At 39.9% G+C, this 17,882-nt stretch overlaps 1 protein-coding gene across 1 annotated transcript in view; it reads right to left on the minus strand.

The window, feature by feature from the left end:
* Positions 1-6: 6 nt before the first annotated feature.
* LOC107693166 (kinesin-like protein KIF26B) overlaps positions 7-17,882 on the minus strand; it is a 110,144-nt gene continuing 92,268 nt past the window's right edge. The window contains exons 8-17 of the mRNA XM_016492451.1: positions 14,194-14,456; positions 12,336-12,519; positions 10,550-10,709; positions 6,999-7,161; positions 6,557-6,886; positions 6,236-6,475; positions 3,281-6,047; positions 1,790-1,992; positions 1,564-1,714; positions 7-1,367 (exon numbers count right to left, since the gene is read on the minus strand). Of these exons, the coding sequence (XP_016347937.1) occupies positions 1,219-1,367; positions 1,564-1,714; positions 1,790-1,992; positions 3,281-6,047; positions 6,236-6,475; positions 6,557-6,886; positions 6,999-7,161; positions 10,550-10,709; positions 12,336-12,519; positions 14,194-14,456 (4,610 nt within the window). The 3' untranslated portion in view covers positions 7-1,218. The remainder of the gene's footprint in view (positions 1,368-1,563; positions 1,715-1,789; positions 1,993-3,280; positions 6,048-6,235; positions 6,476-6,556; positions 6,887-6,998; positions 7,162-10,549; positions 10,710-12,335; positions 12,520-14,193; positions 14,457-17,882) is intronic.

Below are 17,882 nucleotides of genomic sequence, written 5' to 3' on the forward strand. Positions count from 1 at the left end.
GGGCAGCAGGAATGTCGCTCCCCTTTGCTTTGGCGAGGGTCAGGGCAGGGAAGAGGAGTGAAGCGGGAATGGAAAAGCGTATGAAGTCTTTAGTTAGTACCAGAATCAGGCTATATACTCAACTATAAACGTTTAGAGCTGAAACTGTCTCAAGCACCATATATATACTGTATATATAAACAGATTTATACCAAAGTGTCAGCACACTTGCAATGAGACCACATAGAGGGAAAGCCAATGACCAGACATATGCACCAATCTGATCTGGAATGCAACACAACACTAAATTTGACTAAGTTTTATTAGACCAAAAAAATTATATTGGGAAGTTACACTTTAAAAATGCCCAAGAAGTTGGCATGCATTAAAGTTTTTGTTTCTTGTTGATATTAAAGATCCTTGTTGGTCCTGCCAGACTGAGGATTCTTCTTGCCTCTCAACCATGACACGCTGGAGCGGCCGAGCCCGAGGCGTCACACTGCTGAAAATGCCAACATAACCGCAGGGGATGTGAACAATCAATGAGCCAATGCCAGAATCATTCTTCTAGATGTCGTGCTGTGCTATTTCATGGAATACGAAACACTCTATGTGGTCTCAGTGTGTCCAAGAATACAAAAAATGATATAAAACACACGTAACAGTTCAGTTGAATGTGACTAGTGTATAACAATACAAATACCGAGACAGACTCAAAGAGATTAAACACATAATTTAACAAGCAGTGTTTTCATTTTCTTTTTCTTGTTACTTTTTAAACTTTTTTTGTTTGTATGCATGTTTTTTTAAGCTAGCACCATCTGTACACAAATATGGATTTTTGTCCATAGATTTCCAAGATATTGAAGTGTTCACAAGGCACTTGTCGTCCTTTTTGTTGTTTTTCATTCATCTTCTTTAACGATTTGTTCTTTTATCCACATATGGCAATATAATTAGTTTGTTCACAGCAAGCGAGCAAGCCATTTTCGAAAACGACGACTTCGTAGTTCCAAAGTGCTCATCCATCTATGTTGGACAATGCTCTTTTTTTTTTGTCAACTCTCCAAGTCTAGCGTTTTCCGTTCCCCACCAAAATCCATTTTAGAAAAAATATTAAGCCTTTATATTTTCCCAATCATTTCAGCCATCATTGTGTTGATGAACTTTATAACTTGCTCACATACACCCTGCTGAGCCTTTTCCACTTCCAATTGTCCTTAATACTTGGCGAATCTTTTACCGTCGCCGACAGGTGATGTCAAAGCATGTGATCATCATCAGATGAGCTTTGCAGAAGTTGACCCGGTTCTCCAGTCGTTCCGTGACAAACTCCAGAGCTTCTAAGTACTCCAGAGAGTCCACTTCAAATGTCTGCTGAAGGTCAACTGCAAAAATGAAAGAAACGGATGTTAGAAGTTAAACCACACAGTCTTAAAAAACATTTTACAATGCCTGCAGGTTGCACAGCTATTGAGTGAATTTGCTATTCATTTTATTTTGTTAATAAATGACTATTTCTTGGACTTGAAATGGTTCAATAAAGTACCATTGATATCAACCAAAATTGTGCAAATGACTTACATTCAGTGGTCCATTTCTCTGGCTCCAGCATCAGATGTTGTTTGGTTTGCTCTAGTTCCTTCTTCAGCCAATCGTACTTGGCCCGCACCTCTGAGATTCTCTGTTGCCGATACTCTAAGATCTTCAGTTTGGCACTAAAGTATACCACTTCCTGAGGGCACAACAACAATAAGTGAGAGCACGGACAAGAGAAGTGCAGTAAAAACACTCTGCTGCTCACTCTTACCTTATTGCCTACGGTTCGCCTCCTCTGTAGACGTTCAACATCATCAATCTCATAAACCTTAATCTCGAAAGGTTCAGCTAAACCCCTTTGTGTGGGCCTGAGGGGACCGTCCACCCAGCGTACCCCTGGACTGATGACCGGCTTTCTCACTGGAGAGGAGGTGTCTAAGCTGAGGTTAGGAATTAGACGGCGTCTCTGGGACCCTAGGGATTAAATGTCATGTTATGAACACTATGTAAACATATTTTATCAATCTTGAGTTGTTTTGTAATGAAACCAGGTAAAAAGAGAGTTTCAAAGTGTGCTACAGTGCTGAGCCAAAGTTTAACCTACACAAATCCGCACTCCTACCAATTCGATGCAGACGTGTAATGAAAAAAAGCACTGAGATAATAGCAGGACAGTATCTTGTCTGACCAGTCTGGAGGAACGAAGTTTACAATGAGGAATTTGCCAGAAGTGGTTCCCTTATTTGCATAGAAATTGACAGTTCCAGGTCTGCTGATAAGTTATCTGATTTAAAACCAAGGAACAAGGTAATATTAATGTGTTTCAGCTTGTCATTTGGTCTGAAAACAGCACCGAAAAGGTCAAACTTTCAGTCTTCCCTCATTGCCCTGGAGAGAGAGTGCTCTGCGTCCAGGAGAACATTGGCAGTTGGCAGTTGATGTAAATTTTAACTGTACGTTGTGGTTTTATATCCTTGCAAAGACCTTTTCAGGTAAGGTATTCGCAACATGATTACAATACTACTTTTCTTTGCGGTTCAACGTGTACTGGTCTAGCTTTTGTGTCTGTTGTTCCAGAGCCAGGATTTAAATTTTGAGTTTTCCCACCATGCAAAGGTTTGTGGTGGCGAGAAATAGAGTGAAATTCTTTGCCTGAGGAAACAGGAGAGGAGGTGTGTATTCAGGAATTTAGGCAGCACTAAATATTGAAAGACCACCCACAGCTAAGTTTGGCAACTGCTATCAGTCGGTATCATAACAGATCATCCAAGCGTGTACGGGGAGTAGAGCTGTTTAAAAAGTTTTGTTTCTTCCAAGTATAATCTGGAATGAGTCCTGAAAGCTTTGTAGTACAATAAATTTTCTTGAGCATTAGGGATTACATTAATTGTGCTGAGATCTTTGTATTGCTGAACTGTAGAAAGATGGATGAAATGATGAGCCACTGAATACACTTGCCAGACTTGAGAAGCAGACTATACACACAAAAGAAAATAAAAGTAAAGAAAAAAGATAAATGTGTGTGTGTGTGTGTGCGGATATTTTGTATTACACAGCAATTAATTAGTAAAATAAATAATTGCTAACACTTTACTTAAAGCCTTCAGGTATAATGCATTATAAAGGGTTATTAAAGGGTATAATACATTATAATTATTCATAATGTGCATTGTAATACATTATATCTTGTTGTAAATAAAATGTTGCATTCTAGATTTTAATCATAAAGAAGCATAGTTTTAAGCATCTGATATTTGCTTACCTGTATTACTTCTTTTCTTTGAATTCTTGAGGCTCCTGCGACCACTGACAGAGCTGCTGTTTTCACTCATAGAGTCCTGAGCGGATGATGTGCTTCCTGTGGCCTCACTGTCTCGTATCATACTCTCATAGCCACTGCTGCCACCACTGTGGTAGAACAAAGCAGTCTTTCCCATTGCAGGAGGAAGCTCTCCGCTTAGCACACTGCTGTTGTCACTGGCGTGTCCGCTACTGCAACGGTGAGGCCTTCTTGGGGCAGTGATCTTACTGTAAGGTGAGGGCAAAGTATGGACCACTGGCCTTTCCTCTCCTTGGACTGCTGCTCCTCTCTCTTCGGTGTCTGAAGCCCCTCGTCCTTGGGCAGCACGAGAGCTGGCGCTACCTTGTAGGAGCTCAGAGATTCGTCCATTCACTGCTCTTAAAGGTAGCTTAGATGCTAACCCTGTCCCCCTGCTGCGACTTAGGGACTGGGTTGACCATGAATTTTGGTTCTGGTTCTTTCCGTTAGGAGGCAAACTTGAGCTTCGGTTTACTGACTGTGGAAGGGACTTGGTGGAGAAACTTAGGGTCTTAGTGCTGGAGGTTGACAAGCTTCGAGCTTTGGGACTTGCCATAAGGAGTTTGCTAACTGCAGAGATTTTGGATTGACTTGCTTTGGGTGATTGTGGTGCATTATTGTTACCATTTGGTCCATTGGTAGGTGATGAAAGCAAACTACGGGTGATGCTCCTACCTGTCCTTGGCATTGTACTGTCTTTTGCAACTCCTCCTTTAGACCCCAGAGAGGTCAAACTCTCCGCCCTCTCTAAGAAATGACAGCCATAATGTGCCCCATGAGACCTCCCTAAGGAATTGGTTCTGTTTGCTAACTGCTCAAGTTTGGCACTGAAGAGTCTGCTGCTCTCAACATTTGGTCCTTTATGTTTACCACCCAGGTCTTCAGGTGTGCTGCCAAGGAAAGACAGATGATGGTTTGGTGTCTGAGAATTTTCTGGATTATGCTGTGGACTTGCTCGATTCCTCTGGTCAAGGCTAGACTTCCTTACAGGTGGCAATGGTGGGATTCCTTTCTGACGAGCAAAGATACCTTGCCTCCCTACTGAACATCTTCTTTCGAGTGTGGCTCTTGGACTGCAGGGAGTGGAGGTGGTAACCCCAAGGCTTTTATACTCTCCACTCATGTAACGGTATGTAGGGTCTTCCAGATCGTCCTGCTTATTCAAGCGATGCCATGCACGAGGAAGACTACCCGTTCTGAGGATGTCTGCAGAGTACACTTGAGTTATGCTTTCGGGTGCATTGAATACCATCTCGCAGCCATCCACCACCCGGTTCATGGAATCAGGGGAACATGCTGCTTCACTTGAGTTGAGCTTGTCAACTTGCCATTTCCTTTTTACAGATTCCGATGTTCTCTTCTCTGACTTGATATCACAGACCATGTCCAAAGGCTTGGTCTCTTCACATCCCTCCCTTTTCATCCAAGGGTCATCAAAATTTATCTCACTTGACATTGGAACAGGTGGGGATTTGGGATCTTTGACTAGAGGGGTTTTGGTTTGCAAGTCCTGCACAACCATTGGCTTAACAGCGGCACATGGGTGAGTTGTGATGTTGGTCTTAAAAGGAACATAGCCACTTGAGGTTGAGGACAGCTTGTCTAGTTTATGTTTAGCTGTGTTTTTATCATTCACTTCAGTTGTATTGGAATCACTCTCTTTGTCTGAGGTCTTTTGGTCATTTGACTCAGGGTCTATGTCTCCTTCTTCTTGAATTTCTAAAAGCCTATCTTCCACTATTGCCTCACCTTGTCCAAAGCACTGTTGGGCAACAAAGCTATGACATGACTGGTCACCATCACTGCCAGCACTCATTTCGCTCAGCCATGAGCTGATTGAGGAACGACGACTAGCCTGGGCGTACCCTTCTATCTTGCTAAGAGGCAGGAATTTAGAAATGTTGACTTGTGAGATAGTGGCAGTGGTAGTGAAGGGAGCAGTGGTGTAATGTTCTAGGTCTTCACTTATGCTGCTAATTATGCTAACAGGCCTTGAACCTGATGCCATAGCCTGCACCGAGCAGTCACTGTTAAAGCTGATAATGCTGGTTGGTCTGCCATTTTCCATCACCCCACTAATTGTCAGCTTTTCCACCAGGGTAAACACCAGCTCATCCTCTCCATTGGGTTCCAAAGGATGCTCCAGTGTAACTGTGGCTGTGGTGTCCTTCACATTTTTCTTATTGTCCAAAGGCAGCTGGGGAACATCATCACACAGTGTCTCAGCTGATCCAAGGCTATTGGATGATGAAGATCTCTTTAGGACCTGTGGGCTCATCCCCACCGGAGAGGTTCTAGACTCAGGATTAAGCAAAGACTCTGCAGATGATTTTCTAGAGTCTTTATTGAGATTATGTGAGGAGTGTGGTGGTGTGCCAGGCATTACTCCTTTCTGGGTGTACACTTTGCAGCGTTGAGAGGGAGAGGATGGTGGTTTGTACTCTGAGGTTTTAGTAAGACTGGCAATCCCCAACCGTGGGGAGCCCATAGGACGAGGCTTACTCTCACTGCTGCTCCCACCACTGATGGATTCTCTGCTGTCATGTAAACTGGAGCTCTTGGCTCTGTGAAGAGGAGTTAGTTGCCCAATACCGCTGCTGCCAGTCACACTTCTGCTGCTGGAGAGTCCACAACTGCCTGTTGAAGACTGTGTCAAGCTTTCAATTATTGACTGAGTGATCTCTGCTTCTTCAACCACCTCACGGATCTCCTCCAGTTGCTGGTCAGATATCCTCTTAGGAGAACTGGACTGCTGACCCCCTTTTACGACTTGACCATGGCCAGGCTCAAATTTGGCAGCTCTGTTGGCAGGGACTTCTTCAAAAGGGAATGTCGTAACCTCTTCTCTTCCATCAATGCAGTCCAGCCTGACTGAGCGATCTCTGCTTCTTCAACCACCTCACGGATCTCCTCCAGTTGCTGGTCAGATATCCTCTTAGGAGAACTGGACTGCTGACCCCCTTTTACGACTTGACCATGGCCAGGCTCAAATTTGGCAGCTCTGTCGGCAGGGTCTTCTTCAAAAGGGAATTTCGTAACCTCTTCTCTTCCATCAATACAGTCCAGCCTCTCTTGGAGCTCTGCAAAAGTGTTGCACTTAAGACAGTCTTTCTCCTTTTTACCTGGCTCAGCACCTTCCTCTGGCAAAGGTGGAAGTGGCTGGGGATGAACAGTCTGCAAAGGTTGGACAGACTGTGAGGCTTGAACTAGTGGGGCTACAACCTGTTGAGCTGGTTGTGATGTCAAAGAAGTCATGCTAAGATCTGCTTTATTTTTATGTAGGGATGGGATGATAGGAACAAACTCTGGAGGACCTTCGTTGTCTGTTAGCTCTTTGTCTGAGAGGGCTGAGCCATTTGGACCTACGTAGATAACTGTGTCACATGACTGCTCACTGCTGGAATAGTCTTCAGGGTCACTGGAGAGGTGTAGCAGGGGCATTTCTGAATCAACAACATTTCTAGAATGAATGGTTCTCAGCTGTGTTGGGCGACGCATTCTTCCTTCCTCACATGAGCTCTCACCACCAGAGGAACTGGATGTGTATTGCTACAGAAGACAAAAAATACTGCATTTTAAACAAATAAACATAGAATACAATGATGCATCATTCTATGCAAAAAGAAAGTTCAATAAAATGACAGGGTCATACCACGCTTACTTTAGCCTTCTTCTTCTTCAGCCTAAGAACACGAGAGGCGATTTGAAGGGTAGAGAGTGTCTCTGAGAAGTTGTTGGGGGACGAGGAGATGTGGGCTATCATGGTGGTGCGACAATTCATGTTTCCCAGGGACTCACGTAGCAGCATGGTTAGCTTACTATCTCTGTAAACAAAAAAATGGAAGAGCATTAGCTGGCTAGTCTCAGCCTCAGACATCGCACCCATGAACGTCTGATGCATATGGCACACAAAATTGTAAACACTTCGGGAGTTTCGAAGTCTTCATCTGATTGGTTGAATTATACAGGATTTACGGGAGACGTGTGTGACACATTCTTTAACATTCTACCTGGAAACAAAGATGCCGTGGCGCCAGACCCCTCATGGAAGAAGTAGGATGTTGTGTTTACAACTGTGACGATAAGCGCTTATCAGGATCAACTAAACGCTGGATTTTCAAAAGTATGTGAAATTTGTAGTTCACGGAAATAGACTCTTTAAAATACGTCCAATAGTTTTACACACACGGTCTCTTGTTGTCAGGACATTTCCACACCCCTAAACATGAGTTGCTTAACCTGTCAGTCATATGGCCTCTTGGGGGGTCCTTGGCCAATCAAAGCGCCCAAGGTTCCCAGACCTTCTGCTATCAGTCTGAAGGTCTGGCTACGCGAGACTATTAGCTGGCAAAATGATAGTTGTGTAACCAAATTATTAAAAGTGAAGATACGTAATTTGTAAAATAAGTTAACCATTTCAGAATAAAATGTATTTGGAAAATGCTAGATGCATTCAAAAATCAAGGCTTTTGGAAATAACTCCTTTTCAGTGAATATCTGCACCACTTCTAGCAATCAATCTAATCGTGTAATGCAACCCACTTTAATAATAAGAATGGATAGACCCTTTTGGGCATTTTATTTGCTGACCTTGATTATAAAACCTTGGCTGCCAGACAGTCTCTTTTTACAGAGAAAGAGAGACTTGGATTGGCATTTCCTGTTCTGTCTGCCTTCCCCATGGCAACCATTAGAGGTGACATATAAAGCTGCTTTTCAAGGATGAGTCAGCTAGCATTACGATATGCACATGCACATTCTCAGTTCTCAGAAATCAATGACCTATACAATAATTTGAAGCAAAAACATTATCACAGAATACAACAGAGTGTACAGTAATATAATTACAGTGATACTCTTTGCTAATTTGCTTGAAGTTAGATGCTTAAAAATAGTTAGTGAAGTGTGTAGTCAATCTTAAGTGGTTCAGTGATCACATGAAAACTAAGCACAAATTATACAAGCATAATTTACTAACCATGATGTAACAAAAATAAAGTTATCTGAAATATCCCATTAAATAACATTCACCCCCTTGGCAAAATATGTAAAACACTTTTTACAGTTACAGTTTGTGGTTATTGCTAATAATATTATGCCACAAACTGGACAACGCATTCTAGTGTAAAATCAATAACTATTAATGAATTGATAATAATTCTGAACAATATCGTACATTTGACATTAAATCAGATAGGTTAAGTCATATAATTAGAGAGATAAAAAGCAACTAAAATATTATTTAGCACTAATTAAATCACTATCTAAAATTAGTGACTTGTGTAGATTTATATTCATTTATGATACATGCATATTAATTCAATTTATCTTGTGCAAATGTTGCATTCCTCCTAAAAGGCCCTAAACCCTAATTAATATCTCAGCTCTCAAGAGCTGTTGCGTTTCCAGCCTTAACCCCCATGATGCTTGGCAATGTAAATCTGCCATGATTAAATTAGGGAGCCATGGCATAAAAATGCAAACGTGGCTTGAGGGAGCTAAATGGAAGTGCTGCAAATTTTTAGAAAAAAATCTGCTGGAAGATGCACGGCACCTTCTCAAAGTTGTCTGCTTAACTGAAATGAACATGCTGCTTAAAGAAATAAAACAGCAGTTGCAGAGAAATCCCAGTGAATCTGAAACTGCATCTGTCTCTATGGCTGCTTGGCACAAGCTAATTCACTTAGCTATTACCCCTGAGGAGCAATAAAGGTTACATTCTCTCTGCAGATTCAACGTAGCATTAGAATCCACCAATAATTGCTCACATCAAAGGCTGGAAAATGTCAGTTTGTATATATTATTCATATGAGGTGTGCTTGAGAAGAATTAACAGCATGCAGCAGAGATATGAAGGCTAAACATGTTGCATCTTTAATGAGTTTAGCAAGTGGCGAAATGACTTCACCCATAACAGTATAAACGTAATCTTGTCATTGAGGTTACAACTAGGGTTGGGCGATGTCTACCAAATTGGCATCGGACGATGTCTACAGTGAAACATCACTGGGGGGTGTTTAGAGGTGTGCCCGAAGCATGAAACAAATAACGCGTTATACAGAGCCACTAAAAGGTTAGCCGCTTGCTAGCGGTAGCCTGTTGCATTATAGTACATGAAAGTTACTGTAAAAAAAAGTAAGGAGAAATGTCTGATAGGACGATGGCGAATGATCCTGAGCACCAATGACAAACATCTAATCTTGTCAAATGTGTGGTAAGTACTGCCGCTCCATAGTATAGAGTCCTTGTGATCGCGAATCTCAAACGTGAAAGTGAAAGTAAAATGAGAGCGCGCAATCGAAAGCGGTTTCAATAGCGGCTCCCTGATGCTCGCAATTTATATACAGTCGCCTATACTTACCCAACGATATAATTGCGAGAAAAAGTATTGAAATTTTTTTTTTATCCTTCCATCTCGTAGGCTATTTATTCCCTTTAGGGTTTCCGTAGTACACTTCATTTCCTTTCCGAACACGGAACTGGGATGCGGCGGATTGCGGGAGAGGGGGATCACGATGTCAGCTTAACATCGTGATGTCTGTCAGCCACCGGCGATGGACGATGGCATCGTCTATCGGCCCAACCCTAGTAACCAACATTCAAAACCACTCATAAACAATATTAAGATAAAATGAAAACAGGAAATTATATAATGAGGAGGACCTCTGCAGACCCTCATGACTGAATGTCAAGTCAGTTCGAGCTGTTAAATGTTTCATGTGTTGCAACTCCCCAAAAAAACGTAAAGATATTTATGAACTAATAATTCATATTTTTATATGGATATAAATGGATATTTTATATGGGTTTTCACAGTGATGTCATAGAACATTTCAGTGATCAGTTCCTAAAAGAACCATTCTCTTAGTATGAAGCACATTTTAATAATCGAATGATCTTTTTCCACTATAAAGAACGTTTTGTGGAATGGAAAGTTCCATGGATGTTAAAGGTTCTTCATGGAACCATCAATGCCAATAAAGAACCTTTATTCTTAAGAGCATAGAAGAACCATTATAGGTTCCCCAAATAACCTTTCAGTGAATAGTTCTTCAAAGAACCATTTTTTCTCTTCCATCGGCGATGGATGATGGCATCGTCTATCGGCCCAACCCTAGTTACAACATATCAGCATGAGACTGAGAAGTCTAACCGAATGAGTTTTTGACTGAAATTATATGATATGAGCAAAGTGAAAGGTAAAAGTCTTACTTGTAAGGGATGTGCTTGCTGCCGTTGACTAAAGCCAATATGACGTTCCCCAGGGCAGACAGAGAGAGGCAGAGTCCTGTAGTGCTGTCACGGGTCTTGCTCAAAACCTTAACACAGCTGCCTAAATCGATGAGGTGCAGTCGGCTCCTGCCTCCCGACACTAAGCAAAAGAGCCACAGAGTCAGATTTAATAATTAAACTCTTAATAGGTGATTCTAACCTTTTTTCATTCATCATTCTCTTAACTAACATATGATATATTTCATAACATTCTACTTTATGGGTACTTTATACTTCAGGGCAGGCACCACAGTTACAATTTGATCAAGTAATTGATGCGTTACACTACCATTAGTAATTTTTTTTTTTTTAAGAAATTAATACTTTTGCTCAGCAAGGACACAGTCAATTTCGAAAGTAAAGACATTTATAATGTTACAAAAGATTTCCATTTCAAATAAAAGCTGTTCTTTTGAATCCTGAAAAAAAAAAATGTATCAACATTTCCACAAAAAATATTAAGCAGCACAACTGCTTTCATCATTGAAAATAAGAAAAGTTTCTTAAGAAGCAAATCAGCATATTTATAATGATTTTTAAGGATGTGACACTGAATACTAGAGTAATGATGCTAAAAAATTCAGCTTTGCCATCACAGAAATAAATTATGCTTTAAAACATATTCAAACATAAAGCGGTTATTTTAATCTATAATAATATTTCATAATATTACTTTTTTTTATTTTTTACTGTATTTTTGGTCAAATAAATGCATGGTAGTGTATATGTTATGAAAAAAATGCCATCATAAAGGTAAAAATTCCAGGAGGCTAATATTGTTTATATATTTATACATATATACATATATTTACACATAATAAAATATGTAATTTTGACACTGCAAGGTACAATATTTAAATAGCTATAAAGTAAGAAAATATCAAGCTTGCAAAGAAACTGGAAAAGCAATAGAATGTAACGAAATTATGTAAGGTATAAACACTGTCAAAAACCTCATGATGAGCATCTAATTCCATTATGAAGTGTTATTGTAACCTAATGGTAGCCTAATAAAGATAAATGGAACTTATTAGCGAAGACGCTGAGGTTAATGAACCTATATTTCAAATGGTGACATTATATCTCTATGTGTTTCTATTATACAAGTTAACCTTAGCCATGGAAACATCCTGAGTGGATTTCATGACTTTGCTTACACTAGCTTCATTATACACAGTTTGGAGGTAATTTGAGTTTCTCAAATACCGTAAAAGCCCATGCTAACACATCTGGTTTTACTTTCTATTCACTCTCAGAAAAAGGCAGGACTCACTTATGCCAAACAGAACATTTCTTATGATAAGAGAAATTAGCACTGTTCTCCAGAAATAACTAGTTTTAGCATGACAGCTTTTAGATCAGATTGTACATCTCACATTAACAATGGCAGTTTTTTTTTTCTGTTATCACACCCCTCTCTAAGATTATCAGCAACAGACTATTTATAACTCTCACAGGCAACATTTGGAAGTATAATGAGAAAATTCGAAATCAGCCGTGGAAGAGAGCAAATACTGCTGATAACACAAGTACAGCTGATCACCAACTTATTTTGTGTTGTAGATGCTGGTGTCCATCATAAAAGTATCTTAACCAGCTAAACTAGCAATAGCCAAAATTTTAGAGCCTAAAAAATAGGTCACAGACCAAAAACCAGTTGAGAACCCGTGCTCTAGTTCATGTTGAGTCTCTTCTGAAACTCCATCTAACCCATAATGATACTCACTTCCACCCTTGCTGGTCTTTTCCATTCGATACTGGTAGATGTGTAGGGTGAAGAGCATGTGAGAGTTACGGTGCTCCTCTTCGTCATAGTCTGGCTTACTGCTGTAACGTGCAGCAATGGCAGCATCCAAGAAGAAAGCAGCCTTCTCAGCAGTAGGAGCGCGCAACTCACTCTGATTCTGTAACTGTGTAAACACAAAGGATGCAAATGTGAATTGTATTGCACAGTTTTGGCTAAAAGAACATCTGGTTTGAGAAACAATACTCACTTTGTACTCCAAACGCAGCAATTTAACAATTAGGCCGATAAATGGGCTGATATTTGGCTTTTTTTTTTTTTTATCACGTCAACCACAACGTTTTTGTTTGGCTGATGAGCACCAAAAGCAAGACTTTTACTTTGACAGTATATTTTTCATATATTCAATCAATTATTTCTAATTAAGTAAATATATAAAATAAATACAAAAATAATTAAATAAATTAAAGTGTTAAATATTAAATAAATTTAAAAAAAAAAAAAAAATGTGTGCTATCGGCTACCGACTATATCGGCTATCGGACACCGGCTTTAAAAAAAAAAACTCCATATTGGTCGACCACTATTAACAATACTACAGAAAATAAAAGAAAGCATTAAAACGGTGTCAGTTCAGCTATGTCTTAATATCTAAAAAGAAATTCTTCTATGTCAGCAGAGCCTCGGGTATCATGTCTGAAGCCGGCTCTGTGTGATAAGGCTGACTGTCACAGGAACAGGAGAAGTGAGGGCATTACAATCCATTACTGTGAGGTATCAGTCCAAAATGAGATTAGTGCACATGTCTGAGGATTACAGAGACAGGGGTTGTCTCTGCTCAACTAATCCTCTCGTCATGTATTAGCATTTTACCCAACAATGGCATCTTTATTGGAAGTTGATTGCCAAGCTTGTTTAGTTTTTTTTAACACTGGGGGTATTCCCAGAATAAGGACAGTTCCTTACAGGCAAGAAGTGTGCCAAAATTGTTAAACTTTTTTTCCCCCAATTTAATTATCTGGGACTATTTGTATTAGCAATAAAAAGAAAAGCATGAATCTTTGGGAACATGTCATAAAGGATCTTAAAGTCGAAATGTCTAATTTTTACATCACTAGCAAACAGAAGAGCAAAACACTTTCCCTGCCTACCATTGGTCAGGCAAACAAAAAGTCCTGCCCTAAACTGTTGTTAACTGTTAACTCTTGTTACTGTTAATTAAAACTCAAACTATTAAAACTAATTTTCGAAAAAATTAAATTAAATTAAAAATATTAGATGAAAAACTCAAACTTAATGTTGCCTTGTTAATTACTGAAATAAGTAAAACTATGAAATAAAAATTAATTAAAGCTATTTGGAAATAAAAACAAATTATAATAAAATGACAAAAGCACACAACAACATTACTAAAACCTAAACTCAAAAATTAAAACGAAAACTGAAAATATAAAGGTAAAAGCTATTTCAAAATAATAATAAATACTATAATAGTATCTAAACAATACTAAAATAACACTGGCCTCAAACCCACAGCACTGGTTGAGACAAAGTTACGGTTTTCATAGTGCAACAGTTTTTACATTTTTAGGGAAATCAAAAAGTCTAATTTACAGTAGCATGTTAGAATCAGATAACATAGTAAAAATTACACACTTCACCTTTATTGTTACCTATGTTATTTACATCATAATGAAATTTAAAGGAAATGGTTATACTGACATAAGAGGTTTTTCACAATATTTTAACATCAATCAATGATTATAACCCCTTACATCAACAATATACTGTATAATTCAAGACATTATAACAACATTAATGATCAGAATGACTATTTTACCTGCATCCCGCAGATGGGGTCCTCGCAAAGGTAGACACCTGGAGACTGACCGTCCTGCAAACTGCCTGTCGCCACCTCCGACAACAGATCTTTCAGGTTCTCGTCTTTTCCCCAGACCTCCACAGCTGACACTCGTACGGAGAAACGTGCGCCTGTCTTTTCCTTGCACTCGTTGATCAGTTTGAAGAGCCAGGAGATGGCACACGGGATGATCCCTAAACTCTGCATGGAGTCGTCCTTGCCAATCATAGTGTAGGATTTGCCTGTGATGAGACCCAAGGATCGAGTTAATGATGGATCGCTTTGCATACAATCACATCTCTTGTGTTATGAACGATTGGCAGGCCTTTCAAAAGCATAGAGTGGAACGATAGTTAAAATAGGTCAGGTGCTAAAAGCTATGGTGCCTGTTTGGCCTCGGGAGCATTACGCCAATACGTGTGGTCTATTTCACACTTTCTAATATGATATTTAGCTTGCAGACCAGCACTCTGGCATAAGCCACAGTGACAGATGTCACACACACGCTAGACAAACACATTCCAATACAATTAAAAATCCATTACAGCTGGAAAACTGACAAGATTAGCATAATCACGCTTAGAAATACGGTCGGAAAATGCACCGTGCCTTATCACGAGAATGTTTTGTCTGCCTTAAATGGGTTTTTATTTCCAGAAAAGTCCTCGGTTTGACAGTCCACTGACATTTGCCATATGTCTTAGTGCGGTTGATTAAGCTCATGCACCGTGTGGGCAGCACTGGGCATTAAACGCAGGTTCACCCGCAGGACCAGAACCGGAACAACAGCCTGTTGATTGGCAGCGTCCCTGGATTAATTTCTGGACATCACTTGCATAAATACCCCTGCTGTTGACATGAAAGTGGCCACTAAACAAGGCCATATGTCACAGCACACATTCAGACCAGATTGAACTTCAAAAGACGGATTCTTCTAGTTTGGGTGGGAAAGAGAGCGAGAAAGAGGAAACCGAAACAGGAATCAGAGGAGATATCTGCTGAAATAGGACAAATACGCTCATTTGCACGGTTCATTCAAACATCACAACAATTCATAAAAAAACAAGCTAGTCCTGCAATGGTGCAGTTGTAGCAGATAATACATTTATTCATGATTTAATATGACACACCTGGAGTAGATTTTTCATACTTTGTTTTTTTTTTTATTTCCACTTTCATGTTTAAGAAAGTGTTTACTGTTGTGGCAGGTTCTTCATTGATTTCACAAGGGAGCAGCTAATGGAAGAAACTGGATGAAAAAAAGTTTATCAATATACCTTTACATTCTGGTCCATTACAACATATTTCATTCCATATTTTCCCACAAAGTGCTATTTTAGTATTATTTATATACTATTATAGTATTTATTAATATTTTTAAAATAGCCTTTATTTTTATATTTTCCGTTTTTCACTTTGTTTAGTTTAAATTTTTGTCATTTTTATGTGCTTTTGGTGTTTTTATTACTCTTTTCTAAAAAAAAAAAAAAATTCTATTTAGATTTATTTTTATTTTTTGTAATTTTAGTACTTCAGTGTATTTTATTTCAGTTGATTGCCAGTTTTTAAGTTTAAGTTTTCATCTAATATTTAATGAAAACAAAACAAAAATGTTTGATTTAGTTGCAGTGGGTTTTGGTTTTAGTTCCCTTTCAGTCGGTCACTCTTGACGTCACATCGGATGACCGACGAAATTGGGATCTCGCTTAGAGAGACCAATCTACTTCGAGTGTAAACTAAACGAGCCAATGCACATTGGCATGAGATTATTGCATCCAGCTGCCGCTGATCACAGCGTGAGTATAAGTAGGCAGCAGATGCAGCGCATATTCAGCTTTTCGCTTCGGAGCCCATCTCGATGGCTCCTTCGAACCGTCAGGCTCGACTATGCGATTCAGTCGCCCGGCATCCCCTCAAGTTCAGTAGCATCCGCTTCACAACAGTGAAGGCGGCCAATGGTCCTGTCTTGCGGGCGGAGGTCGCAGTCCTACTGGCGAAGGATGCGATAGAGCCGGTCCCTCCAGCCGATATGAAGACGGGGTTTTACAGCTCCTACATCATTGTACCCAAGAAAGGCGGTGGGTTACGACCAATCTTGGACCTGCGTGTCTTGAACCGGGTCCTTCACTGTTCCAAGTGAACGGGTACGTTTTCCCAGTGTTATCCAGTCTTACTCAGTGGGTGGTGCCATAGTAGCAGTAGCTGGTCCTCTTGTGAAGCCCTGGCCTATGCCAAAAAGTAGGGGCGCAGGTGGCTTCCACAGGACACTGGAAGGGGCAGTAGCTGTGGCCTTTTGGTAGGATCCCAATTTCGTCGGTCATCCGACGTGACGTCGAGAGTGACCGACTGAAAGGGAACGTCTCGGTTACGTATGGTTTGGAACAACGTCCCATCGCCACAACTCCTGTACCACCGCTGAGCGGCCGGGTCACCGGCTCGGCTCCTCAGCGAAAACCTGAATATGCACTGCATCTGCTGCCTACTTATACTCACGCTGTGATCAGCGGCAGCTGGATGCAATAATCGCATGCCAATGTGCATTGGCTCGTTTAGTTTACACTCGAAGTAGATTGGTCTCTCTAAGCGAGATCCCAATTTCGTCGGTCATCCGACGTGACGTCTCCGTTCCCTCCTTCAGGGAACGAGGGTTACCATACGTAACCGAGACGTTCACAATAACAACACTGATTCCACAACTGAAAGTAAAAACATTTAAGAGGTAAAGGTATTTATCAGGCAACAAAATAGTTCTGGATACTGATTGGTTTAATACAGCATTCCAGACGTGCTAAAATACATGCTACATATTTACTATTTAGCTAAATACAGCTATGATGTGAAATACCTGTCCACCTAGCTAACATATAATTTGTTATCATGCATTTTAATGCATTACACTGCATTAAAATCCAACAAAAACAAAAGCATAACTAAAAGTGCATACATTACGTTATATGATTACATTTATTTAATTGAATTTATTTTTATTTTATGTACTTTTAATTATATTTATTTTTTATTATTATTTGATTTGATGCATTTTCTTTTTTCATTTCATTATTTATTTTATGTCCTGACTGTAACATATCAAACATGCTCTGTTGAAAATGGTCTTTCACATCAATTAAAGTCGCTGGGCTTTTACTTCCAGGCGAAAATAAGACGGATGCTCCGTCGCAGATGAACTGAGAGTCAGTAATTCAATCAGACTGGATGGAGAGTGGCATGATGGGAAGGCAGAGCTTATGAGATTCAATTACTACAGCATCTCTCTTAAAAATTTTACACACACAAATCCATTATATAGGCTTCAACATGTCCTTCAATTTTATGGATTCTGACTTATTGCAATAAAGCATAAATAAGCCTCCAGGCTGATCAAGCAGTTTCAGGACAGGAGATAAAGCTTCATTCCAGAGCACCGCTAGAGTATTTTAATATTCACCATACGGCCCCTGCATCCTCACAACCAGCATGACATACAGCATCTAGAGGTCAGGCAGTATTATGCATGATTAATATTGCACTCTCTAGTTGATTTGAAGGTCAAAAACAAAGCTATGTGTTCAAGCTAGATAAATCTAAAAATATTCCATCTTAGGTAGTCATGCACTTAAGCACCAGTGGTGACCAGGGGTCTGCTCCTCGCACTGCTCAAGTTCACCATG

This window comes from Sinocyclocheilus anshuiensis, unplaced genomic scaffold, assembly GCF_001515605.1.
Source record: "Sinocyclocheilus anshuiensis isolate Anshui unplaced genomic scaffold, SAMN03320099.WGS_v1.1 scaffold222, whole genome shotgun sequence".
Lineage (NCBI taxonomy): Eukaryota > Metazoa > Chordata > Actinopteri > Cypriniformes > Cyprinidae > Sinocyclocheilus > Sinocyclocheilus anshuiensis.